At 35.0% G+C, this 27,462-nt stretch overlaps 1 protein-coding gene across 1 annotated transcript in view; it reads right to left on the bottom strand.

Annotated features, from left to right (window-relative positions):
- The window catches only part of ANKRD31 (ankyrin repeat domain 31), a gene marked incomplete at both ends in the record, with an annotated part of 57,941 nt that overhangs the window by 15,475 nt on the left and 15,004 nt on the right, over window positions 1-27,462 (bottom strand). The window contains 15 exon segments of the mRNA XM_079548508.1: window positions 46-142; window positions 2,522-2,603; window positions 3,340-3,467; window positions 3,876-4,035; window positions 6,408-6,550; window positions 7,719-7,853; window positions 11,905-12,147; window positions 12,782-13,241; window positions 14,723-14,775; window positions 17,047-17,191; window positions 19,494-19,636; window positions 20,996-21,175; window positions 23,607-23,731; window positions 24,043-24,314; window positions 26,690-27,316. Coding sequence (XP_079404634.1) covers window positions 46-142; window positions 2,522-2,603; window positions 3,340-3,467; window positions 3,876-4,035; window positions 6,408-6,550; window positions 7,719-7,853; window positions 11,905-12,147; window positions 12,782-13,241; window positions 14,723-14,775; window positions 17,047-17,191; window positions 19,494-19,636; window positions 20,996-21,175; window positions 23,607-23,731; window positions 24,043-24,314; window positions 26,690-27,316 — 2,993 coding nt within the window.

Genomic DNA, 27,462 nt, shown 5'->3' on the forward strand with positions numbered 1-27,462 from the left:
TGCTTTAAAAAAATCCTATAAATACAAACCTGGTATTCTACATACCTGTATTTTTTATCAAGGGCAGCCCTGTCTGCTTTCTGTTCTGCAAACACTTTATTCAAAGTACCTTCTATCTGAGACAGGCCTTGGGTAAACATATCTGTTCATTATTTTGATGCAAACAGAAGGATGATGGTGATGGTTAGTAGAAAACAATTATAGCAATAACATATTTAATATAGCAAAAACCACTGCCCAAGTATAAAAACACTGTTACAGTTTTACATGGCCATTCATGTTAAAAGCTATTTACAAACAGAGTACTTCCAGAGAAATTATTCTCAGGAAGAACTAAGTACAGGTTTAATTTAAAATTAAATAGTCCAAGTATCAGAAAAGTTTGAAGTATCAGTGCCCAGTCTAGGAAGTTATAAAGAGAACAAAGCACATTAAAAGAACTGTCCCATGGCTGAGAAGCAATGAAACCTTTTTGAAGTATTTCATGTTGCAAGGAGCTGCATAACATATATATAATATAATAATTATATCATTATATGTGTTATATTATATATAATTATATATTATAATATATCATTTTATCAATTATATCATAGAATCATAGAATGACCTGGGTCATCTAGTTTCAAGCCCCCCCACTATGTGAAGCAATCTGCAGAAATTACACAAGCTTAAGAAGACACCAAAAACCTTTATATTTGAAGTATAAAATAATTTGATAATTGGAACTGCTTCTAGCTAAAAGTATGCAAAAAGCATACGTGCCTTATTCTTACATATCTTCAAATATGTATTATAGAATATGAATAGAAATCATAAATTCTTATTTGCTATATTTTTCTGTAGTAGGAGAGGCAGTTAAAAATTTTTCTCTCTTTTCTTAGATATATATCATAAGAGAGAGTTCATTAGTCATGGTCAGCAGACACCACTGGAATAATATGTGAGACATACAATCCCTGAACATATAAAACAGGAAAGATGAGATTTCATTATGGAAAATCGGTAATTATACAACTAAAAAATGTATTTACATTTCAAATAACCTATTTCATAGTACCTACCAGTATTTATTAAATTAGAAAGATATTAAAATACTGCTCTCTTTGTCATAGAGTCACAAAATGGTTTCTGTTGGAAGAGACTTTAAAGACAGTCTCATTCCAACCCCCATGGCAGGGTTGCCACTGAGGTTGTTGGATTGCTGCCTGTCCAAACTGGCATTAAATGCCCCCACAGATGGGACATCCACATTTGCTCTGGCACTGCCTGTGCCAGTACCTCATCACCCTGAGTGGCTTTAAGTAATTTAACAGAGTACCTTAGAGTAGTTTGTATTGCATAAACACATCTCATTCTCTACTGCTAGGTTGTCAAAATACTGACATATTCTTGTTCAGTCTTGTGCTTCTTCACAAGTAGTAATTATGATTTAATTTAACAAGTAGATAGATGATTAATACTTTAGTCAGAAGTGGTAACAAATCACCATGTCCATCTCACTTGTATCCCTAAACAGGAAGTCTGATACTTCTTATTTTCCTCATTCATGAAATTGTACATCTGTTTCACCTTATTATGCATGAAGCTTTATCATGCATAGAGGATTCTGCCTAGCATGTCTATTTAACAAATACTTTTTAAGCAAATAAAATTTTAATTAACAGTTCAAACTTTGTAAATTTGAAGCTGTAAGTCTGTAAAATTCCCTATTTCACATTTATTTTTGAAGGGATAAACTTTAAATATAATTTGAAAGCTTCACGCTATTTTCAGGGAAAGAAAAAAAATAACTTTCCTTGCTGTTCTCCAGCAGAACACTCTCATGGGCACGAGCTGCTCAAAAATACACACAGTGCTGCCTAGATTGCAGAGGCAGTCTGGGAGAGAGACACTGATCAAAGGCCTTCTTGCAGCAACCTCTGCCACTTGAACAGTCACAGCCTCATGATCTAGGAAGTCAGTGTCACTTAGTAGTTTCTTGAGATTAATCTGAATTGAGATTCAGTAGGCCAACTCAAATTACACAATCAGGCATCAGCATTTCTGAAACTGCCCATTATCAACAACACCTACTGTAAGATTTCTCTTTTCCCCCTCATTAATTATTTTAGGCTGCTGAAAAAGCAGCTGCAATAGAACAAAAATGATATAATCAGTACTTTTACATACAAATAAGTGTTCATGCTCATGGGGGGGCTCTAGAAGAATCCCATGTATTTATCACTGAGGAATGCTGCCAACAGTGTGTTTTTTATTTGATGATTTTTTTTTATACTTTTAGTTTGATTTGAAACAAAATATTTCTGTGCTGCCAAGTGGCATGCTTTCAGTTTTTCATTCTTAAGTAAACTAGAAGCACTCTAGGAAGAACAGCTGCTGGGAACTGGAATTAAAATCTTACTTTCAAGTTGTAATTTCTAGAGGAGTTATCCAATCAGGTTACTTGCAATACTTCTTAAAATGATGATATTCGATATTAAGAAAAAGATAACTGAAAAAAACCTGAATTTACATCTACCTGCATCTTCAGAAGTTCTCAGTTCAAGTAGCAACAGCTCTTTCTGCTTCTTTTCAACATCTTGTAAGGCAGCAACAGTATTCTATTAACAAATACATTATAGCAGGAAGAAGAGTCAAATCCACTGCATAACACACTGATCATGATGCATGGTCTGCAAGATAAGCATTGCTGGACTCGAATCATTCCATAGAGGGAGCAGCTACTATGTGCAAGCCATGGGGCACTGATGTGATATAAATACTATGGAGGCTGTGCTCTGTAAAGGGATATCATAGCCTGGGTTTGCTAAGTCATTCAAACTAGTCCATTATAGAGTCCACCTTCAAGCTCACCACAGCGATCAGACAGTGAATCTCAGCATGACAGTAACACCTAGACAACTTAAACGTTACCTCTAAGTATCAGCAAGAGCTTTCCCAGCATACAAATTATGCAAAAATCTTTGTGGGTCTTTTAAACTCAGATTAAATGATTTCTAAATGTCTTCATTGTGAAGAAAAAACATCACACTTTCTCGATGGAAAGCCTAGGATTCCTGACCTTTTTATATTCATATAAGCAATAAAAAATATGAACATGTTGCCTATTATTTGCACAAGATGTATAAATGTGTGGGAGTCATGAACAGAGGAAAGTGATAATCCACAATCTTTTCATATGCTGTAATCCACAGTTTACTGATCACGATACTGTTCTTTACGTACACTCTGGAGGGTCAATTATTTTAATGATAGTTGTATGCTATTCAGACAGTAAACGACACTATACAGTAGCACACTATGAAGCAGTACAACTCTTCTATTATCTGTACTCACCACACTGTATTTCTCACTTTGTGGCTCCAAGGATGTATCACCATCTTCATAACACTTAAAACAAACAGTTTTTTGTCTTCTTGATGTGTAGTACATTTTGTCTTCTTGACCTATAGCACACTTTGCGACTAAGAAAAATAAAAATAATAAATATAATTTTAAATGAAATTGCAGGATCACAGTGTGTTAGACAAGTTAATACAGGTTACAGAAATAAAATGGTAGACCAGACTACAATAAAACATCTTGCATATGCAAATGAGCTCAAATTTAAGCAGTATGAGGAAATACTTTTTAAAGCTACAATTACAGATTATAAGATGAACTATGTTATGTCATGTTATTCCTCACATTTTCAGGAAAAAAACACCCTTATGTATCCTATTTTCTAAAACATATAAATAACAATCCATTGATAATAAACTTAAAAATATCTGTGCCAGGCAATGTGCAGCTCTGTATATTGCATTCTAATGTATAGTTTTGCACTGAGATTACAGTGCAATCTTACGGTTTATATTGTAAAGCCAACATACCTGTGACCTCACTAGTTTCAACAGGAAGTACATATTCAACAGAACAATAAGACATCAGCAGTTCTTTCATTTCATCATCACAAGCTTCAACCAAAGCACTTTTCCCAGAATCATTCCTCTCACATGGATTTGCCCCATGCTGCAGTAGAATCCTGGCTGCCTATTACATATTACATAATGTTATTTGTACTGTGGTTATTCTTGATGTGGACGTATAATACAACTTATAAATATAAATATTATTTATCATAAATCATGAATAACAAAAGTACGAATGGAGCTGTCACACTTGCAGTCTCTATTAAACAAGTGCGATTGGCTCTTCTATTTCTAATCTTTCCTTAGAATACACATATAATTTACAACTTTTTGTTAAACTTGTCTTGCCTATGGTAGTGTTACATACAACAGTTACAAAATATCACAGACCTAAATTGAAAAAAAAAAAAGGTGGATTATGAATGAAGTGCAGAAAAGAAATGGGTTGTTTCGTCTGGATATTTAATAGTGGTTTTATTCTTCAATTATATGCACTAACATTTTTTTTTTTTCTTTTCCAAAGTCCAAATCACTTGTATGTATACTTAATTTTAAAATGTGGAAAAGAGATTTGTGGCATTAATGGAATTATACACCCTTTAAAGTTCAGATCGTAAGAAAGCATCAGGGAGATAGAGCTTAATGATAAAGAATTTCCACATGTATGATTTTTCATATTTACCATTTCTAATTTTCTTATTGTTGAATATTAGAAAAAATATGGAAGTTCAAAATCTGCTTTGTTGTTTCTAGAATAGTGACAGAACCTTCTCTAGTGGTTTCCCCTACAAATACTAAACAGTTTTTTGCATGTTTTCAAGAGTCCTATTGAGAGTAAGGTACTAACACAGTGAAATCACCTCTTCCATTTTATCTTGCCCCACAGAAAAGATAAATGGCATGCCTCACAGATAAGATAAATGAGATGGAAAATCAGCTCTTTTGATAGGAATAGAGGGTTAAGTTAGAGTCAACCTGGCATTATCTGCTTATGCTCAGTTCCTTGGGAGTCACTGTGCCAAAACATTTTACTTATTTGTTCATTCAAATAAAAGGCAGACATTTGGCTGTCTCCTTGAGGAGTGTGTTTATTTCACCAATTCTGCATGGATCCAAAGCACATTCCTCAACTAAATTTCTCGTCCATGCACGTAACACCTAGTCCATGGTATTTCCCAGGAATTTCCAGTCATTTAGGACTTTCCACTGTGGGGAAATCTAAATGTTCCCATTTCCACAGCTACCTATCCCAGTCCATGCTGGAGTTGCATTAAGCCCCAAGTAAATTGATGAGCACCCTGGTCTACTCCTTTCCTTATACTGGCACAGTTCTTAAACAGGTTCAGCGGGCTCTCCTAAAGAAAGCCTTGTTTTTAGAGGACTACTTCTCCACTTGTTCAACTTCCTAAACTAGTTTTACGCATAATCACTGAAGAGCTCCACACTAAAGACTAGCTGGTGACAACTGTTAGAGACAAGCAATGTTAAGCAGTCTTACAGATGTATCATTCCCTTTTTTAACTGAAAAGAGCTCACCTTCTCTCCTACACTCTTGAAGTTTAAGTTAAGTTGGATTTTATTAACAGTAAATGGAAATAGTTTTAAATGGGAATGAAGAAAATATTTACGGGTAAGAAAAAAAAAATCACAAAAGGGAAAAAATATGACAAGAATTTTTTAACTGCTAAACCTGATACTTCTTTTACTCATTTTAGACACTGTAAATGGAAAAAAAAAAATCACCACAAGAGAAAAGAACTAAGTATATTGTTCAGTAATCAATCATTTTTCATTAACTGGAAAAGATTTTCCTCTTTTATTTACCCATAAAACTTGTTTTCTTAGACAGTATTTTGTCTTCTCATACATCTGTTTAACTCTAATAGATTTAAATGGGAGGTGCATTCATGAAAGCTTCTGATTAATAGTCTCTTCATTAAAAACAAACAAAAAAACCCAGAATGCGTTTGTACCAGAATTAATCACTGATTTTTTGCCACATCAGGGAAACATTCTGAAAATTTCGGAAAAAAAAAAAAAATAAAAAAAATCAATTCTTTGTCTTTAAATATAATAATTTGCTTTTAAAAACCATTTTGAGTCTTAAACTTGTTCGCTTTAATTTACTTTATAGGAATATTAACCAAACATCAGTTTTATTGGTTTACTGGCAAATTCAGAATGCTCAGTGTTTCACTGTTACTTTTAAAAAGTCCAGTATATGAGAGAGAAACATGATTGCCACTGAACCTTTCTGATTTGTACAACAGACTGAAAATGTCAAGTAACTGTACAGTCTCAACTGTCACTTCTGAAAAAATAATTCTTCTAATTTTCATTGACTCAAAGAACATTGACTTACTTCCTGAATTCAAGTATACACTAACATTGTACTAGGAACTTTAGATTTTTCATATTTTAACCACTATTTAATTTTGTTGGCCCAATACTGGAAATTAGACTCAGGTAATGTAATTTACAAGAAAAACATACCTCCAAAGAATTGATATAAACAGCATTGTGTATTGGCAAAATACCATCCAGACCTCTGCTGTTAACATCACCACCAGCTTTCAGTAATTCTGAGATCACTTCCGTAAATCCACCAGCAGAAGCTTCATGAATAGCTGTCCAACCTAAACAAAGTAGGATGACATGTACAGCATGCATCTGATTTCGAAACATCCACAAAAACCATAATTAGCAACTACACATTTTGGTGTAAAATTTTCTGTAAAGTAAACACTAGATATCTATCTTTAAGACTAATCTTAAACAGAATCATCTTGAATTACTACGGTAAATCATGTTCCGTGAATTCAGCTTACTTCAGAGAAAAATATATCCAATATCAACCAGGAAGATATTTTATTTTTTTTATCAAACTACTAAAAATAGTACAAGAAACAAACAAAAAAGTAATTAAAAATAGAATAGAAAGAATTTAAGCAAGTGATTTTTTAGACCTGCTCCCAAGGAAATAAGATATATGTGACTGTGTTTCATGCAAAGATATATATTCATGTGCATATCCATCAGATCTTTCATGGGCACTGGTCATTCAACAAAATTTAATAATGGCTGTAAGATCTCACACATCACAACCTACATACACTGTCTGGCGATCTACTCATCAACAGAGGAAAATGACTTGATTATTGTCCCTGCTGAGGGAAAGGTTGCATTGCTCCACGCTGAGACACAAATCCAGAGGTTCATACACTGCTTGTACTAATTAAATGACTTCCTCCTCTTTTCCCAACTAAGAATTTTGGAATCAAATCCTAGATTGATACACGCATGAACAGTTTTTCTTACAATAGCCTCACACAGCAGGAGATAAAAAAATTTCAAGCTGCCATAAAGACAAAAGAGTGTATTACTGTTTCACAGTTTATCATACACCCCATCACTAAAAGGGTTTTGTATAAATGCTTAAATGAGGAATGTGTGCTTATGTTTGCCTTTATAAGCACATATACAGATAAAAAAGCATTCTTGCTGTACTAAACACCATCGTGTATTTCTAATAATTCCTATGATATTTAAAATTGTTATAGAAATATTTGAACAAAATATAAGAAAAAAATTAAAAACACAAATCAACTGTATTTATTTAATAAGTAACAATGACAAAGAGAAGCTATTTTCTATAGCATTATGGTTGAACAGCTTCAAGAGTCACAAAAATAAATGGAGATTCCAAAACTATATTAAAATTACACAAACTATGTAAGACCATACAGACCGTAAATGATGTTAAATTTCATCTAAAACAAATCCATAAGAAAGCAGTCCTCAAACCTGCACTGTCCTGTTCATTTACAGGAATTCCAGACGATATCAGAGTTTTCACCAAAGATAAATTTCCCCTCCTAGCAGCAATATGCAGCTCAGTTTCTCCTTTTGCACTTTTCTTCTTTCTCTTCTTTGTCTCAACTGTTGTAATACAAGTAACATAAAGTCTTTTATTTTACATTACATATATTACTCTACATTATGTACATGTAAAACTATACCTTCCTTTCTAGTAGATAAGAAATATTCTACAACACATACTGAACGCTCGTTAGCATCAAAAAAATGCTTTCTTTTAAACAAGGAATCAAGCTTCATAACTAATTAGAATTATTGTAAACTTGTGCAATAACATGGCCTTAATTATTCAGTAATATTGACCATATCAAAAGTTTAGAAAATAACATCAAAATGGTGTGGATAAACTAAGTGCCAAAACATTTACAGTTCAGATCTAGAAGACTTAAGAATATTATGTATTATTGATAGGACAAGAAGGAATGGTTTTAAACTGAAAGAGGGGAGTCTTAAATGTTAAGCAGAAATTCTTTACTCAGAGGGTAGTGAGGCACAGGAACAGGTTGCTGAGAGAAGCTATGATGCCAGTCTGCCCTTGGAGATGTTCAAGGCAAGGCTGGATGGGCCCCTAGGCAGCCCGATCTAGTGGTTGGCAACCCTGCTCATGTCAAGAGGACTGGAAAGTAGATGGTCTTTACAGTCCCCTGCAATCCAAGCCATTCTATGATTTGATGATTACGGATGAACAGGAAAGGTAACAAGGTTGAAGAGTTTTATACTACACAGAGGTAGGAAGTATGTCAAATTTCTCCACAAATTTCTTATAATTTACCATGCCTGCCTGCCAGATACATAAAATACACAGAAAAGGGTATTTAAGAATGCATTTAAAAGTGAAGACAACCATTACCACTTTTCCATTCTGGATTCTGTACCAGAGAGGACACAGATTTCTATGGCAGGTATTTTTACAGCTGTGCTGTGACAAAGTCCTGTAAATTGATTACAAATATTTGACTAATGTCAAGTAGCATAGCTTAACTACCTTTTAATTCAACTTGTAAAGCACTTGACTCACGACTGTAAATAAATTTTGTTTAATCCTTCTCTTACTGGTTCACAAAACAAACATTATCTACTTTAAGAAGTGCTATATGGTCATGAAATAATCCTAATTCCCAAGCTTCAAGTAACAGACACAGGACTGGGAGAAATATAAAGAAAAAGGAACAGATCTAAAAAGTATTAGTTCTGTATATGAAGTAACAATGACCTTCTCCAGCAAACTGCAACAAAACAGACATGCATGTCTGTGTCACAGCATGTCAAATTTCAAAAGCTCTACCATGCATTTTAACCTTTTTTTCTCTTGTTCTCAATGCTTTAATACTATGCCATTTAAAAATGATAATAATCATTTCTTTTCCTTATTTCTTAAAAATATGGAATTTATTAAAAAAAGTTAAGTAAAAATTATTTTTCAACTCAGCCATGTTTTTTTTTTTAAATTATTCATATGAACAATTAGTTCCTGCATCCCAAATGTTTCCTCTTCTCATCAGACAGGCTGTCTTCTCAAATATTTTCAGCTATCAGTATTCATTACTATCAAATATCTTCCATGATTTGACAGCTGCCTTGCTTTAGGTTCTTCCTGTCTTCCAGAAAAACTATTTTTCCAAGTTTCATTTAAGGTAACCTACTGAGCCTGTCATCCAGGACTGTTTGAAAGCACAGGAAAGACATACTGCCACTATATAAAAGACAGACATGTAGTGAGGATGTATCCACACTAACTTTAAATTTGTGCAGGTTCTGCTGCAGACAGACCATGACAGCACAGAGTTCTACATTTATAATCTATTATAAATGTAAGCTATTATAATCTGTCAGACGGCACTTGCGGGGCCAACTTTGCAATGGGTGTACTTGGGCCACACTGCATGGACAACCAAAGGAGCTAAAAACTTTTTGCAAGTGAAAACTTTGTTTAAAGAGCATGCAGAAGGGGCACATTATTGAAATATTTCTCGAATAGCCTGAGACCTATTCTGTAAAATAACATATTGTGTTTTGTCTGCAAGCTTCTGAGTATGAACTCCCAAGGTAATAATTTACTTTCTGCTTCCTTTCTGCTTCCCTCCCTCCCTTATTCAAAGACCTATTATTCAAAGACCCTTATTCAAAGTCCTAGGGACTCTTTTAAGAGAAATAGGAGAGAAAAAAGGTGCACAACAGCCCACTAAGTCAACAACACTTAGTTATAAAGGCCACAAATGAACAGAAATACTTGCAACGTTTTCCAGTTAAGTGGCCATGCACAACACTATTCTTCATGCTTGCTAGGAAGCATTTGAAATAGCATAATAAAACAATGGTATGTAAATCAGAGTTCCCCATTAAGTACATTGACTGGTGACTCATAAGCAGGAAAGATTAGGATCCTGGCAGATATGTAATCCAGTGACTGCATGAGCAAAGAAAAGGCGGAGAAGCTAGAGTAGCCAACAGTTAGGTTCGATTAGGCTGCAATATTTCAACAACTTTTTTAAACAGGCAATTGAATACTTCACTACTGGCCTATGAGTAATTCTTTTCACAGGTCAAACTATAAGAAAAGCAAGCTGTTTGTGCCCTCATTTTCTGTAAGCAGAATAGGAACGCCAAGAGCCTAACAGGTGACTGATTAGACTGAAGTAGCAATGTGCATGTGATCATCTAGGAACAGGAGATTTTCACTCAAGAATGGAATAATATAAGGAAAGTCACTGGGACATTGAACAATCAGATAGGATACAAAAGCCAGTTAAAAGCAAAAATATCTAAAAACTTTGCAAGCTATAAAACATTATCCCATCTTTATTTTTTTTTTTCTGCTGCAACTGGAATGCCAGTCTCCAAAGCTATTATTGCCTTCAGCTATAAAAAAGGCTTTACTTTCTTCCATGATCTCTCAGACAGTAACACTTCTCTACAATGAAGGAAATAATTAAATTTTAGCTGAAAAAAAAAATACGGCCTGCAGAATCTCCCTTGGGGGAAGAAAGTTATCTGTCAAATAATGCTCCAGAGGAGATCAGAATGTAAGCCCTTTGCCTAGGAAGTAAAGAAATGTAAAGGAAAAAACATCCCGTTTACCCCACTATAAGTATTGAGCAGAAGCATAATTGATGCAGAAAAGGACATTAATAGGGAAATGAATTATTTCCACATTCATTATTTATTTTTGCAATAATTAAACGCAGATGGTGACATGCATCGAATGTGCCATGTCCAAGAATGATATAAAAAGGGATTCATGTAAGAGAAGGAAGCAATCTAGAGATAGGAAAGCTACGTACTGACACCACCAAATACTGGAGAACAGCAAGCAGCAAGGAGCACCTATTTCTTTTCATCTACTCCTTCACTTCTAAAGGAATACAGGACCTTGCTCCAGAAACTCAAGACAACTGAAACTTGAGAAGGATTGAAAATTAGTAACCGTCTGAGAGAGAAAGAGGAAACAGCATTCTGTACAACTCAAAAGAAAAGAAAACAAGAAGCTTGTGAGTATCAAAGAGAAAAGATCAGCAAGAACTTTGCATGGTTTACTTGTTAACTTTTGTCATGAGGTGAAGAATACTAAAAAACATTTCAGAGATTGGGTGGCGATTCCTTAGTTTAACATATTAAGAGTAGTCAGCATCCAGACCAAAGTCATAAAAAAAAAAATGCAGCTCTTGCCAGAAAAGACAGAAACAAAAATAATAAGTAGAAATGCATATAGGTGTGCCAAATTTACAGAAAGCCAAACTTTATTTGATCTGTGATGCATAAAGTACTTCATGGAAGACCAACTTAGCATTATCTTCAGCTCTCAGTTAAGTGACTTAGTTGATTAGGGATCAATTTAGTCCTATTTAAAAATCTTACTTACAATTCTGTGTTCTCTCAGTTAACACAACAAAGAAAAGACTGACAAATGCAACAGATGAAACAGAGCAAGAACACCTTTTCTTGTAAAAATGAGTAAGTTCTGGCAATATTTCTAGTATTTGGAAATCACTAGATTATTTGTTGAATATGGTATTCATACTTTTCCATGCTTTCCCTCCTATATTACAAGAGACTTTCTACCCATATGTCTGGGAAATAAAAACTACACTGTTTTTACAAAAAATTAACTTTTTACCTGATTTCTTAGTTGTTTGCTCTGCTGATGGTTGATTGAATTTTGAATGAGTAGATAAAAGCTTGTTTTTCCTTATACTAAAACACAAGTCTGTCTTTTGTCTTGCCTCTTGTGGGTCTAACCTTAATCTTTTCATTTGGACTTCTCCTTCAGAGAATTGCAAGAGCACATTGCTCTTTTCACTTTCTTCTTTATGATTTTCTGTGCCTTCTGTTCCACCCATTCCAGCAAATCTTCCTTTATCTGTCAGTCCAAAAAAAGAACTTGAAGAATTTTCAAAAATTGAATGTGTTACTGCAGAGGTATTGTCTCTTGTCCTGGACTAGGTGGTAATTTAGATTTTAACATCACTTAACTCTTTACTGAGTAACAATCCATAGATACTCTAACATATTACTTTATCCACTCTCCACTGTATGCTAACATAATGAGATTAAATCCAAAACAGTTCAAAGATTCTTTTGTGATAATAAGACTTTTATGGATTTATGTTGCTAAAAAAAATTAAGGTGCTTATGAATTTTATTCTAATTAACAAGAACAGTGGTCGTATTTTGATAAATTCAATGGGAATTTTGATCTAAAATGGCTCTCCTAAAATACAAAGCGAAAATGAGCAAATAATGAATGTGGCACTGCGGACTGTATCAGAACATACTACAAGTTTTTGCCATTTATGGTACATGCTCTGGAAATCCACAGTTATGGTGTTGTTTTTCGCTTTAAATGAAGTACATAGAATGCTTACAGACAATTGATAAAATGACTATTTTGAAATAAAATATAGCACTTTTTTCCTGAGTAGTTTCTTTCCATGTATTTTGCACCTTTTGAAATGAATAAGGAGACTTCTCTGTATAAATACTGAAATACAAACCTGACTTTGAGTTGGTGTCCTTAAGATCTTGTCTCTTCCGTTTAATTTGACATATTTTCTTGTCATGGAGTTGTAAAGCTCTGAACAATATCTCTGAACTATGAGCATCTTTAGTTTCCTTCATGTGACATCTTCCAGTGCTTTGTTCTGCATTGAGCAGGATTCCCACTCTTGTTTCTGGTTGTAGAGCCTTTTGCTCATTGTTGTTCAGTACACCACCAGTAGAATTAGAAGGACTTCCAGAAGAACTCACTTCACTAGCAGTTGCTAAAAGCTCACGCACTAGGAGTGTTTCTGTATTTACTTTAAGAGTGCATTCCATGCAGCTGATTCCATCTTCCAATATATTAGTATAAGTGTTTTGCACCTCATTTTGAATAGTCTGTTGCATTATGTCTGCCCTGCCTGAATCAGGAAGATTTGCGCATGCTAGTTCTGACTCATTTACTTGTAAGGAACCCTTAAACAAAGCCAAAGAAAGATACAAAATCAGAGTTGCTCTATTAATTTTGTTTCCATCAACAGTAGATTTAACTTGATTTGGCAAGTTTCGCAAAGAAATCATTTATTGTGAAGATATTCTCATATCAGTATTTAGATTCCCGTCTATCACATTACCACCATTACGTAGTGATCAACTCTTTTGAGAGGAAGTCAAAGCAAGCATCAAATGAGAATCATGTTCTGTTAAATCAGTAGCCTCAGAAAGCTGTACAGACGTTTTTTATTCAGAAACCAATCATGCAGAACAACAGACTAGTGATCATCTCCTCTGTTACAACAGAATTTGCTAAGCTTCTGTCATTTCTGTCCTTCTGCAGTTTTCTTACGTTGAAATTCTGCCTGACTTAGTACACTCAGTTTTCATACAACTTTAACTGGAATGCAACAATTACAATTAGAAACAGTAACAGTGATGTCCATTGTTAGGACCAACACCAGGGAATTAAGTTTTCCCTGTATTTGTTCCTTGGTATACAGATGGACAAAAAGAAAATAAATACTTGTTGTGTTTATTCTTTCTGATTAAAATTACTTCTGAGTAGTTTTAGCCTTGAGTGTAGCCTCTGCAATATCAATAACAGGTATTTATATTTTTTTTAATGCTTATTTTTTGTGTTTTTTTTTTTCCCCATTCAGTTTTCTGTCCTCAAAACCCTGAAGAACTATATCACACCATAACAGAATTGTAGGGGCTGGAAAGGATCTCTAGAGATCATCAAGTCCAACTCCCCTGGCCACAGCAGGTTCCCTAGATCTGGTTGCACAGGTAGGCATCCAGGCAGATGTCTCCAAAGAAGGAGACTCCACAACTTCTCTGGGCAGAGAGATCTTCTGGTACATTTCCCCAAATTCATTCTCCTGCTTTGTTCATGTTTAGCAAACATTTCCTTTGGTGCTTTAGTTTTTTAATGCTGAACTGTGCTATCTGCAATCCAGTCCAAGGCAGAGGTTCCCTAACTTTTTCCTATTTGAACCTAATAAAAACAACTTATTGCACAGATGCAAGCTATCCAAGCGTTACCAGCCAGGCAACAAGTACTGTGCAACCGGCAACTTTTTGATGTTTTAGCCAGGTTTCTGAAAGTACAGAAAGGCACTAACATACCATTTTTGTTGTAAACTACGTCTGTAGCACTTGCAAAAACTCAGTAAGAACCACTGTGCAAGAGAGAAAGCTGACTGCCTCTGTCATGCATGTTCACAAAACTGCAGATTACCATAGTTATCATCAGGGATTAGCAACTATTTATCAAACTGTTTGCCATAATTGCCATTGAATGTCATCCTGCTTCAGCCTCTGCTGGATATATAACATCTAGTACATTATGTGCTGCTTTTGAAACATATTTCTTAAGCAGTTGTCTGAAGTTTACTGAAGACTGCTAGAAGTCCATAACAGTTCAGCATCAAATCAACAAGGAGACTGTAAAGATCTACCTGGTGCAGATTTCTATCCTCTGTACTTAATGTATTCTCTGTATCACCTCCACCTGAAATGAAATTAAGACAGAAGGAAAGCATTAATGAAAAGGGACTATAATTCTTTGCTTTCTATACATAGCATCTTGTGTCTGTAACCTAATGTGATGGGTACTGTTACACATAAACTATTAGAAAAGTCACCAAGCTATAGGCATTCTACAAGGATCTCAAACATTTATATATAAATATACATATATTAAAATTTTGGGGTCTGATTTTCATTGTAGAAGGGATTTCGTACAAACCATGAGAGGGTGTAGTAAAGTATGGAACTATGTTTTCCAATTTTTCTGAAGATTAAAGACTTGAGCAATTATTTTTGAAAATTAGAGGAGCTGCTGCATTTCCCTAACTTATAGTAGGTTTCTCTGGTCCCAAGAGACTTCTGAAGCCAGTAACAGTGGAATAATTATGCCTCTCCTTGTATAACCTGGGCAGAGAAAGATACAGAATAGCTAAAATCAAGACTTCAGTGGAAAAATAAAGAGGGATATTTCCCAGTACCAATTTAGTACCTTGATGGCATGTTTTAGCTTTCCAGCTACTTTTTGTGCTGATAAATTGATATATAAGCAGTACAGCAGCTACCAAGTTCTGACCCTAGTATTAATATACTTTATATACCCATGCAAAGCATTCTTAAAAGTATGCTGGTCACAAAACACTGAACCCAGTTCATTACACTTTGCCATTTTTACTACAATATGTACGCTACTCCCAGCTCTAAGGTTTGCCCAGCAACCCATGCTGGAACCAGCTACTTTAAACAGGCATTTCACAGCATGTCAACTCCTTCTCCAACACTTTTGGGAATCTCACCTACCAGATGTCAACCCTTAATCCTTAGCACCACCTTCAGTGATCCACTTCCAGCCCTTCCAGTCTTGGTCCCAAATCAAGCACAACAGTGCAGCTATTGAACACTGATGAGGACAAGTTCTAACCCAAATCTTCATTTTAAATGTAATTCAGTCCCATCAATCTTAATAAGGCTCAGAATATCCACAAGACCTTTGATGGCTAGAGCCTGAAACTCTAACCATAGACCTTCCAAGCATAGAAATTCCTGCCAGCAGCTTTAATTTTTATTTACCTTATATTTCAAGCCAATAGCTTCTGTGTACTTCTTATAACCCTGATTCTAAGCTTATTCTATAAGTTTATTTGCCTCTGTAAAGCCCCATGTAGTACACTGTGTCCAAACTTGGAGCTCCCCATAAAGGAAGGATGCAAAGCAATTGGAGCAGGTTCAGAGGAGGGCCACAAAGGTCTGGAGCACCTCTTCTTTGAAGAAAGGTTGAGGAAACTGGGCTTGTTTAGCTTGGAGAAAAGAAGGCTCCTGGAAAACCTTATTATTGCAATGTTCCAGTATTTGAAGTGAGCTTACAAGCAGGAGGGAGGCCAACTTTTTACACAATCTGATAAAGATAGGACAGGGAGGAATGGCTTTAAGCTAAAAGAGGAGAGATTAAGGTTAGAAATTTGGAAGAAATTTTTTATTCAGGAGGGTGCTGAGGCACTGGAACAGGTTACCCCAGAGAAGTCGTAGACCTATTCCTGAGAAATTTAAGGCCGGGTTAGATGGAATCCTGGGCAATCTGCGCTGGTGGGTGACAACATTGCCCATGACAAGAGTGTTGGAAATAGAAAATCAATAAGGTCTCTTCCAACTTAAGCCATTTTATGATACTACTTCAGACATGCCACAACCCAACTAACTTATCAGTGTCCAGCAATCCTAATTCTAACTATAATCAGGGCTTATCTTGTGGCACTTCCTTATACCTCTCCCCCATCCAAACAACCCTATCTGAACATTCCTCCCAACTCTAAAGATCATACAAGATCTCTCAAGACCTTACATACAAGAACTTTCACCTTAATCTAAACATTCTCCTACACCTCACAGGCTCAGTCTTCACCTTAGTTCAGCTACAGCAATACTGTCCCAAAATAGTAATGTTACCCTAGTTTCTACCCTAACATGAGCAGCAAGGATAAGCAATTAACTCTCTTACATTAAGACACTCTTTTAATCTCGTTTCACTCATTAACACCTCTTGTTGTCATCTTTATTTCAAATATAAAAATAGCTCTAGTCCAAGAAAAAGAAGAATATCACTTCTTGTAATACATGCAAACGTACAGCAATCGTGCAGGGTAAGAAGTGCTCACTAGAATATCAGTCAGCAAAATCCATGGAATTACTTGCTATACTTAAGGAAATAGTGTGCAACAGCTATTTGGAGATCCTCCATTTAATAATTATTCTCTCCTACCTGATACTGAATCTCTTTCATATCTTGCTAGATGGCATTTTAACAGTCTCTTCATGCACAGGTCAGAAGCTTCATCTAACGCATTCCTTCCCATCTCATTTTTTAATAAGGGATCAGCTCCATAATGGAGTAACAATGCTGCTACCTAAAAAAACAAGTTTTTCAGATTGTTTCTCTTCCATCAGCATTTCCCACAGTTCTTCCTTATACAGACTTCTCCTTTACTTAAGAATATGAGCAAAAAAAAATAAATAAAGTCTACAATAAATAAGTACTTCCTATATTAGTTAACACATCCCAAGCATTCCTCTAGATACACCATTATCTTAAACTCTTACTACTTTTACTTTTAAGAGTTCTTTCACGTTACTCACCTGATGCCTCTAAGCCATCTTAAAGCAAAATAGGATTCATCACTCCCTAAGTTCATAATTATTGGAAAATAACAAGCAATTTTAGGATATGAGTCTGCTCACTCATCTAAATTATATAGCTTAAGAGAATATAATTTTCACTGTAGGTGTGTACTTTATTGTGACTCCTGTGTCTGCAAAGTAAATTGTCAGCTATTTCAGAGGTACAACATACATTCAGTCAAACAAAACCCACTCAAATGGTCTTACCAATATTTCAGATTCTGTACAAATTGTAAAGCCTCATACTGCTGTTATTAAAAAAAAAAAAAAACACAGCACTTGAGCAAAATGTTCCATCTGGTTTTGCAGAATACTTTTTAAAGACATTGAAATTTTACAATCTGATCATCTTTTCTATCACTGACTGCAGTCTTATTCCAACACTAGAATGGCTGTACCTCTGCCTTTCTCTGGTCAGCATCTATTTTGATCTGCTATCCTACATCTATACCTCATTACTTCTAACAAGACTGTTACTGACAGAATTTCTAACAAAGTTTTCTCAATTCTTACATTCTCCTGACAGCACAGCAAATAAAGCAGCACCCAGTTCATTGCAAAAACCCTCTTCATTTTCACTAGTTGTCCCAAATCTATGGAGTCTTTCAAGCAAGGAATATTAAGGACTCTTCCTTAACTGCATATCACATTTGCATACTCTCACACTTAACAAGAAAGTATCATAGTTTTCCACATGCTTTTTTTTTTTGTGTGTGTGTGTGTGTGAAACAAGAAATTAATTTTCCTGTATTATAAGTAGCAAAAGGGATAAAGCCACATTTCCAATTTACAATACTAACTATCTAGAGAAAGTAATTTTGAAAGAAACAGCCAAAAGTCAAGTGTGCCAGTCACTGCAGTGATACAAATGTAATACTCCTGAGCAAACAGAGCCCCAGTGTGCAAGTACCATTTCACATGAATGTATCAGACCACATAACAATTAACACAGCTCTGAGTAGAATGGTGTTGATATGCTCCAAGTGACCTAGCTGAGACCAGTGTTTTTCCAATACTGTTAACAGTTACTGACTCTTAAAATATCACTTGTAGAGATGCAGAGTCCTTGGTGTCTAACTATGAACTTCAATACTTTCTTCGATACTTTCACAAGTCTCAGAAGTACTTAATAAGCTTCCAAGGAGTCAGCAATCCACAAGCTGCAAACAAAGCCTGGGGCTTCAAGTCTCGGGGAAATCATTAACCCTTCCTCTTTGCTCTAGGGAGGCTGAAGGGTAAACAAATTAAGTACCATCTTGTTGTAAAATTGAAAGAGAGCAAATGTTTACGGACAAAACTTACTGCATCCCACAGATGTGCCTAGGGGGAAAAAAATACTGTAAATGAATAAATATAGGCAGCAAATGCGCATTTCTAGAAAAATAAATAGTCAGCAGGTGAAAGTGATGCACAGAACTATGACAGAAATCTGGACCACCCTACGATCATGCACAGGCAGTTGGAGGCAAAAACTACCAGACTGAAAGAGGATCCAGAATTCAGGAATGGGTTATGAAACCACAGCATTTGGCAGTGTTAGTTATAGTTAATTTATACTGATTATTCACTTGGCTTTCTGCTTATAATAATATAAACAAAATACAAAACCATATACTCATAACTCTCCACAAGATTATTTTTTACATAAAAAATATTTGTGTGTGCTTGCAGATGCACACCACATACCCACGTTTACTGAAAAACATGCATGAAAACAAAAATCATTAATACTGCAGTGAACTGCTTAGGTCATAAAGTGTTTCTGCAGTGATTATAAAGTAAGTTACACAAAGATGTGAAAAAATAGTAGGAATCTGTTTATCAGTACTTTGGCCACAGTCCCAAATAGAAGAAAAAAAAGTAAAGCATGGTAATGGTTGAAACAGGAGTTAAGCAGAAAAAGTTATTTACTCCTGAATTAAGCCATAATCTGAAAGGACAGGCCCACATGTAACAAGACTATGTGACTTTTTGGACTAACAAAAAAATTTATATTCTTAAATCATAATTTATGTCCAAATTGGAGTATACCTTATAATGGCCTTCTTTAACTGCATCATGCAATGGTGTTATTTGTTTATCTCCTCTAGCATTGACATCAGCTCCTGCTTTCAAAAGCTCCTTTGCTATCCAGTAATGGCCCTCTAAACTTGCTTCATGTAGAGCAGTCCAGCCTAAAGAAAAGAAAACTTAAAAACTGAAAATATTCATATTTGAGTGAAATATTTTATAAAAAAATGTATCCGTTTTAGACACTCTATTTGATAAATATTTCAGAGGGAGATAATGAAAAGGTAAGAACTGATTGTGTTTTACAGTGAATTGTATAAAGAAATGCTTACTAAAAATCTCAGGTGTTGGGAGCTTTCAGTTTTTTGTCAAAATTTGCACTCACTGAAGAAACAGGGTATGCAGTAATGATAGTTTGCTACTGACAGCACTTTTAAAACTTCTTGTGAAAAAAAATAAAGAAATTAGTCCTCCTACACCTTAATAATTTCTTCCTGAATGCAACACGTATGCTATTTTAAGAACAAGGTGTATTTTCATTATGATCTTTTATCTTTATCACCATGATAAGGAAGGTAAGTAAGAAAGAAAGAAGAGACAAAAAAAAAAAAAAAAAAAGATAGCCATGTCTTAGCAACATCTATTTGCTAAGTAAAAATATAAGGCAGCATCTCCAAAAACATTTTAATGCTTTTCAAGTTTCTAAAGAAAGCAGTATATTATCTGTTCTCAGCTATATGGAATAAGTCAAGATGGCAGCTTCACATGGGTCAGCTTCATGACCCACAGAACAATTACATCCCAGGAAGAGGTGCTAAGGAGAAATAAAGGATAGAAAGCAAGCTTTTGAACTGGTTTTAACATAGCCTTGAATCAGTTACTTAAACATCCATTACAGCAAAGTATTTTTTTTTTTTTTTTTTTTTTTTTTGTAGAGTGACAGAACTAAGAGAAAAAGAAAAAAAGATCTTCCAGTCCCTTGCATTTTATAGAGCACCTAATCATAGAATCATAAGGTTGGAAATGACCTGCAAGATCATCTAGTCCAACCATCCTCCCATTACCATTTTTTAAATGAAGAAATTCTAGTAACTCCACATCCTGGAGCAAAAGCTTGAAATCGTTCAAGGAGAAGAGATGAAAGTTTCACTTAAGTGAAAAAATCTATTTCTTCCTACTTTAGAAGTATCTTCTGTTTAATATAGTAATAATATCCTGAAAAATTGTACCTGGAACATGAGTTCCAGTGCTAGAGCTGAGCAACACCATTCTCCAAAAATCACAAAGACGACAAAGTGCCACTGCAATTACTTTGTAACTCCCTTAAAGGACTTCAAATAACGATCCAAACTGAGACCACAGACAGTATTTTCCCCATAGTTCTCCATATTCTTCACACATAATATCCAGAAGATAAAAAGGAAAAATGAAAATCAACTTCAAGTATTCAGTAAGGCTCTGAAGCACAGTTACTACATCTATACATATTTTGAAAATAGTACATTAATACAGCAGCAACTTACCAGCATAATCCTTATCATCTATGTTTGCACCAGCTTTTATTAGGTTATGTACATGGTTCAGATCTTCAGCAACAACAGCTCTGTGTAGTAAGGTCTCACCATACACATTCCTCTTATTTATTCTTGAAAGCTTAGCACGGTACTGAGGATCTGTTAAACTCCTACAATAGAATTCCTGTCCTAAAAAAAAAAAAATTAAAAAAAAATTAAAAAAAAAAATTAAATTATAGCTCCATTCAAAAAAGATGCCACAGCGAATACCATAACAAAACTCCAAATGAAGTTCAACATGCAGGAATGTGACTTTATTAAAGTGTTTAGTTTAGGCTTCTTGTTTTTTTAATGACATTTTTGCAAAGGGCATTCTTTCCTAACAGTTGATAAAGCTATTTTATAACTCATTACAGACAAACAGACTTCGAAAGCTAGTCAATAACTCAGTAACATCCATTAACAGTCAAATTTATCAGTACTTTCTTCGTAACTACTTGCATGTTAAAACTTCTACTTCACAATCAAGGAATATTCACAGAAGAATAGAGAAGAAATTAGCTTCCTCAAGTTTCTCAATTATTTTACTAACAGCTCAGTCAACAGTGCAGTGAAGAAAACTGTTGGACCAAAATCATTAGCTATCCAACAAAAATTCTCTCTGCTTGAGAGTCAGACATGTAAATGTAAAAAACTAAAAGATACTATTATTAATTTCTAGTTCCTTATTTTACAAAAGAAATGCTGTCTTCCACTGTGTTTTCACTGTACTGTATTTCAGACTGGATGAAATCATTTCCAATACACAGATGAGCTGTGTGGCATTTTACCAGCAGCACATATCACACAGTGGAGATGAGCATTCTGGCTGCTGCATCCCTGAAAAACAGGGAGGGAGGAGAGAAAGAAGGAAAATACAGGAGGATGGGCTGCAGTAAACTACATTCTAGTGGTTTGGGCCATTAGTTCATCTACTAGTGAAAAAAAACCATGGTTTTTGGGACCACATCTCCACTGCTCTTCTTCACAATCTGAACTAGATGCTGTTCACTGTGCCAAAGGCATTAGGAATAGAAATTATAAGCAAGCCATAGTTCTCTAAAGGCTGTAACTCACAATACCTAAAGTGTCTACTATTCAGTGAACTGTGGTACACTGAGAGCTCAGACTTCAGTTGTTCCCAACCTTCTTAAGTGCTCAGATCTGCATGTATTTTTAGAATCCAGTGGGAACGGACTCACCCAGCACCTTCTGACAGGTGAATACTAGGATAGTATTTCCATCCTATGTGTTCAGTCTTGCAAGACGATCATTCACAATACATTATAACACAGCATTCAAAGATTATTTAAATCAGCCAAGAAATTTAGGAGGGATTACACTACACAGACAAACATAAAACAAGGTGCAATTTCATGTTATACTTAACAGAATTTAACTAGACATTGTTACTTCAAGAAGTCCTATTACTTCTACCCTACCTTCCCTACCACCTTCCTAGTGTCAGACCAACTGATGCCTAATGATCCAAACCATAACTTTAGTGAAGCTTTTTTTTCAGTGAATTACCAAGCTAAGATGTCTCAGAGTCCTGATTAGTAAATCTGATGTAAAAGGGAAGCATTTGTTAGATTAGAGTAACATGAAAATACCTCTTTATAAGCAATGCAATTCCTTCAGCAAAAACTGTGCTAAAAACAACAGCTTATTCTTTAAGTGGAAACTAAGTCACTAAGTAGATTATTTTGAATCTCACAAAAATTGTACTCCTATGGGGAAAAATGAAAACCCTGTGATAAGAGTTAATAATTGGTAGTAGAATTATCGATATTTTCTAAGATCTACAATGTAGATGTTACTGTTTTAATACTTACAAACTTTGTAACCTATTTGAATGATTGTAATTGCACAGATAAATTCAGACTGAAGGGGTTTTAACAAGAACAAACTTTTAAGATCTCAGTCTTAAAGGTTAGCTCTAAAGTCAGCATATAAGTATGGAAATTCTGTATTCTCCTACCACTCTATGAGTCATAAGAGTTTGTTTGCATCTTCAGACTATGAAAAACAGCAATCTTCCTCTGTGACAAAGGCTACTGCAAGGAAGAATACTTGAAAGGGCACTCAGCGACAGTAAGAGGGAAGGTCAATAACCTTACCTTACACCTGAATAGAATAACAAAAGAAAGCCTTTAAAATAGAATAAAATGCTTTGTATACGTGAATTCTTAAGGATTGCACTGCTCTCAAAGTGATGTTGCACAGCAAATACTAGATTATAGAATTAGGATCTACTTTTAACTCTGTAAGAAAGCAATTTCCTTCTCTTTCACAGAATATACCATAAACACTTCATATATTGTTGTATAATAAAAAAATACATTCTGAAAAAACTCTCATTCTTCTTACTGAGTTTGTGTGCACAAACAAACTGCTAGATGGTAATCGGCAGACTTAAGCAAAGTAAGTTACTGATGATTTTAATTATTAAAATAAATGTTCCTATTATCTTTCTAAAAGAAATTCATGACAATATAGTGGAAAGATTCTGAATTACATTTGCTTCAGTATACATGTTTAAATGAAAAAGCATCTGATACTTATCAGACAGCTATCTTACTCATTTTATCTCTGATTCTTTTGCTCCTCCTTCTCTCGTCAGCTTTTCTATCCTCATTTTTAGATACTTCTTGTGACCTGTTGATTTCTGGATCTTGCTTGTTTTTAGAAGATTTCTGAATTTCACTGTCAAGAGATTTGTTTGAATCAACAAAAACATTCTCTATAAGAAGCTGTGTTTTCAGAAGATCTAAGATGATTAACATATTTGACTGTAAAATGAAGTTTCGAACAGTGTGGAAGGATACATGCCAACTTAGTACTGAATAAATGGAAAAATCAGGAGGGAAACTGACTTTTATATCTTTAAAAAAGAACGAAAAACCTTACTTCTGGATCATCTGAAGTCATTAACATGAAAAATATGTACTTGGTATGTGTTGTACATTAATAAATAAATAAAGAATTTAGGAATATTATACATGCCTTTGTCATACCTAAAATATTTAGCTTTGCTTCTTGTAGAGAGATTGTGAGGCAGTTTTTGCAGTCCTTCTGGCATCTGTTCATGACTGGACACCCTATCTCTGTACCTTACTGAGGAAGTCTCTCTTAGCTCCATTGTTCTCCCTGACGTTGTTTTAGTGGTTTCTGCACATAAAACAGCCTCTACTAAACGTGAACTTCCCTGCCTAGTTCGTTTTTCATTACAGGTGGCACTCCAAAAATTGGAAATTACTTCTTTCCCTTTCTGATCATCACTCACAAGCTGTGACAAAAAATAAGTATTACAAGTAAATGGTAAGCACGCAGTTAGAATAAGCACTGTAGATATAAGAACTTAAAGAACATCATGCTATGAATTATTTATGTGCTCAAAGATAACAGAGAAGTTACTTAATAACTAGAATTCTACAGATTGCAGAGACAGAAGTTTTTATAGGAGAGGCATTCCTAAAGCAGTATGCCACATCATGTTGTACCAAGCGAAATACTATACTTTGTATCTCAACTTAAGCAATATATCTAACCTGGATGACAGTGAATAAAAGTTGTTATTATCTAAAAGTTCTTTAGCCGGATGCGTGAAATGACTTAATAGATTAGTTTCAGTTTCCTATGAACATAAACTCCTGTCCTGAAAAGACAATATAATACATATGACATCCTAAGATAAATCATCTTATCCCACTCTTGATCTAGTCTAAAAAAGTGTGCAAGATCTGGAAGCATGCTTCACCAGAATGAGGTTCAGTAACTACCAGCTGAGTTGTTGATCCTGAAGATATACTAATCCTCATCTACAGCCACTACAGAAGGAAATCAATTTACCTACAGTCTTCTAAAAGCCAGGTATCTAGACGGCATTAGACATCCTGGCTCCCCTAGCAGTGATGAAGAAGACCAGATACTTGCTGAGTGATTCATTTCATTCCAAACGGTGCTAAGTGGAACCTAAATTACTGCATTACAGCAGAGGTGTATCGCTAACAAGTGAGCCAAATCCCATCCTAGCTATATGTCATCATATGAATTTGAGTTCGTTGAGGTTATTCTGTTTTATCAAGTGTGTGATATGCTGCTGAGTATCAGTCAAGTTGCTAAACAGCTGGTATTCATTAGGTTATTACACACTTGACTAACACCGAAGGTCTTGGGGCACACCCTCAGCACACATGCATGTAAATTCCTTCAAAGTGATGTGGGAGAACTTGTTAGTACTTCACTGGGACAAAAAATGGGCTATCTTGATTACATCTACACAACAGTCCAGGTTCTCCACTTTTGAGTCCTTGTTGAACAACAAAAATCCTCTGAAAAAAACAAGGACAAGAAGAAAAGGGAACAAATGCACTGTTAGAAGGCAATATACTAAAACAAGGATCTATTTTTCCTAATAGTTGCGCTTCCTTTCTGGCCTTAAACACAGCAGATGAAAACAACAAGAAAAAAACACTCTAAAAATAATTATTAATTGACAAGAGATTATAGATTACATCTTGAAAGGACCTTGTTTCATAATCCTAACTGAAAGCTTTTGTAAGTTGTTATTCTAGGACAAGTAGCCTAGACATCCTTCAGCACATTTACGTTAGCTACCTTTGCAGCACATTTGATTATATGCTGTTTTACTCAATATTACCAACAAAGACCTAATCAGTTGTTAGCTTTTGGATGCTTTGTATCATCCTAGGGAAGCAGACAATAAAACCAAGTAAAGTACCTAGTTATTGTACTGTGATTCTATATTTGCAGTTCCAGATTATTCAAAGACAATGCAAATAACTTGATTTTAGATTTACAAAGGATGGCTGCTACACTCCATAGCATAAGTTTACTTCTATGTTCCCTTAAATATCAAGCAATAATAGTGTTTCTTTCCCTTTATAACCCTCTCTAAGCACAGGGTTTGAGGGGAAAAAAAAAAGATCAAATTTGTATCCACATGCACCACATCTTCAGGGGAGGACATGAACACCAAACTATGTTTCAGTTTTTTTTCAGACATTCTTGAAGAGGCATAAATAAACAACAGAAAAACAATTCTTCACACATTTGCTAAAGATTCTCAAAAGCAGTCCCACTAGTCCCTGGGAGAGACACAGCTGTAATTTCTTTTTGTAATACTTGCTGCTATTGTGGCAGGAATTCTGAAAGCAGAACTCAGCATACTATAATATGGGAGAACAAACAAACAAACAAAAAAGAATAAACAATACCAATTGGCTGGTGTAGTATCCAATTGGTATTGTTTTTTTGTTTTTTTTTTTTAATGCTTTTTGTGGAATAACAGAACAGTGACAGAAGAGTGGTTCAGAGCTTTGTAAACAATACCATACAAATAAGGTATGCAAAAGTACAAAGAGTTTTTGAAACTCCTGTGCTGACTCCAGATTTCCACGTGAGTCACTGATTTAATTCCACTAGGATTTCTCATACCAAGGTTGGCTATTTTTGCAATATGAACATATTAAAACACCTCTAAACTTGTAAAACAAAAATACTGAAGATATATTAAGCATTTAAATTACCTATGCCAGGTTTTTTTCTATTAAGATTTTTATATCCAAGTAATTTGACTATTGCAGAAAATATTTTCGGATAAGCATAACCTTTCAAATACTGATTAAACTATATATGTACCTGCTCATAAGTTGTCCTCTGCAAGCTAAATCCTGTTAAAGTTTTTGATTTGTCCACCTGAATCACAGGAAGCTGAGGCTCAAGCACGCTTGTTATCTGTGTACAGTCATCTCCCACTTGCCTGGCAATATCATGTTCTGAATTTGCCTGCTCGCCTTTGGTGTAAAGCTGTCTCTTGCTTGGCACTACAGGTGTATCTGGCTGTACTACAGATCCGGACATAGAATTCAGATCTGCCACAAGCTTTTCTAGCAGAGCATCACCATTCTTATCTGCTGGTGCGTCACTGGAAAAGACATGATCAGGATACTCTAATATCACTGTAGGACTCCCAGAATCACTAAGAACTCTCAACCAATCACTGATTTCAAGTTCACCAGTCCCTAAGCTCTGTTCAGTGAGTGACAATGATTCTATGAAAATCTTTCCAAATGCTGACAACGAAAGACTGTTATCACTGTTGGAAGGTTGTTCCTCTGTGCTGTTATCTGTGTCAATCACAGCCACGGTGGGCCTCAGGCAATCTTCTAAAACATGCTGAAATACATCTTGTGGTGTTACTATCTCCTCCAGAAAGGTATCTGGACACAGGATTGCCTCTGGAGAGAGATCTTCACAACTTAATTTCTGTAAAATTTACACATTAAAAAACTGTTTACAAAAAGGAATGCAACCACTCTTTCTAAAAAGCACATAATTAACACCCACTGTACAAGTTAATGGTATACATGTTTTGTTCACAGTTTTTGCATAAATTCTAAGACCTGTAAGCC

Source organism: Tetrao urogallus (genome assembly GCF_951394365.1).
Source record: "Tetrao urogallus genome assembly, chromosome: Z".
Lineage (NCBI taxonomy): Eukaryota > Metazoa > Chordata > Aves > Galliformes > Phasianidae > Tetrao > Tetrao urogallus.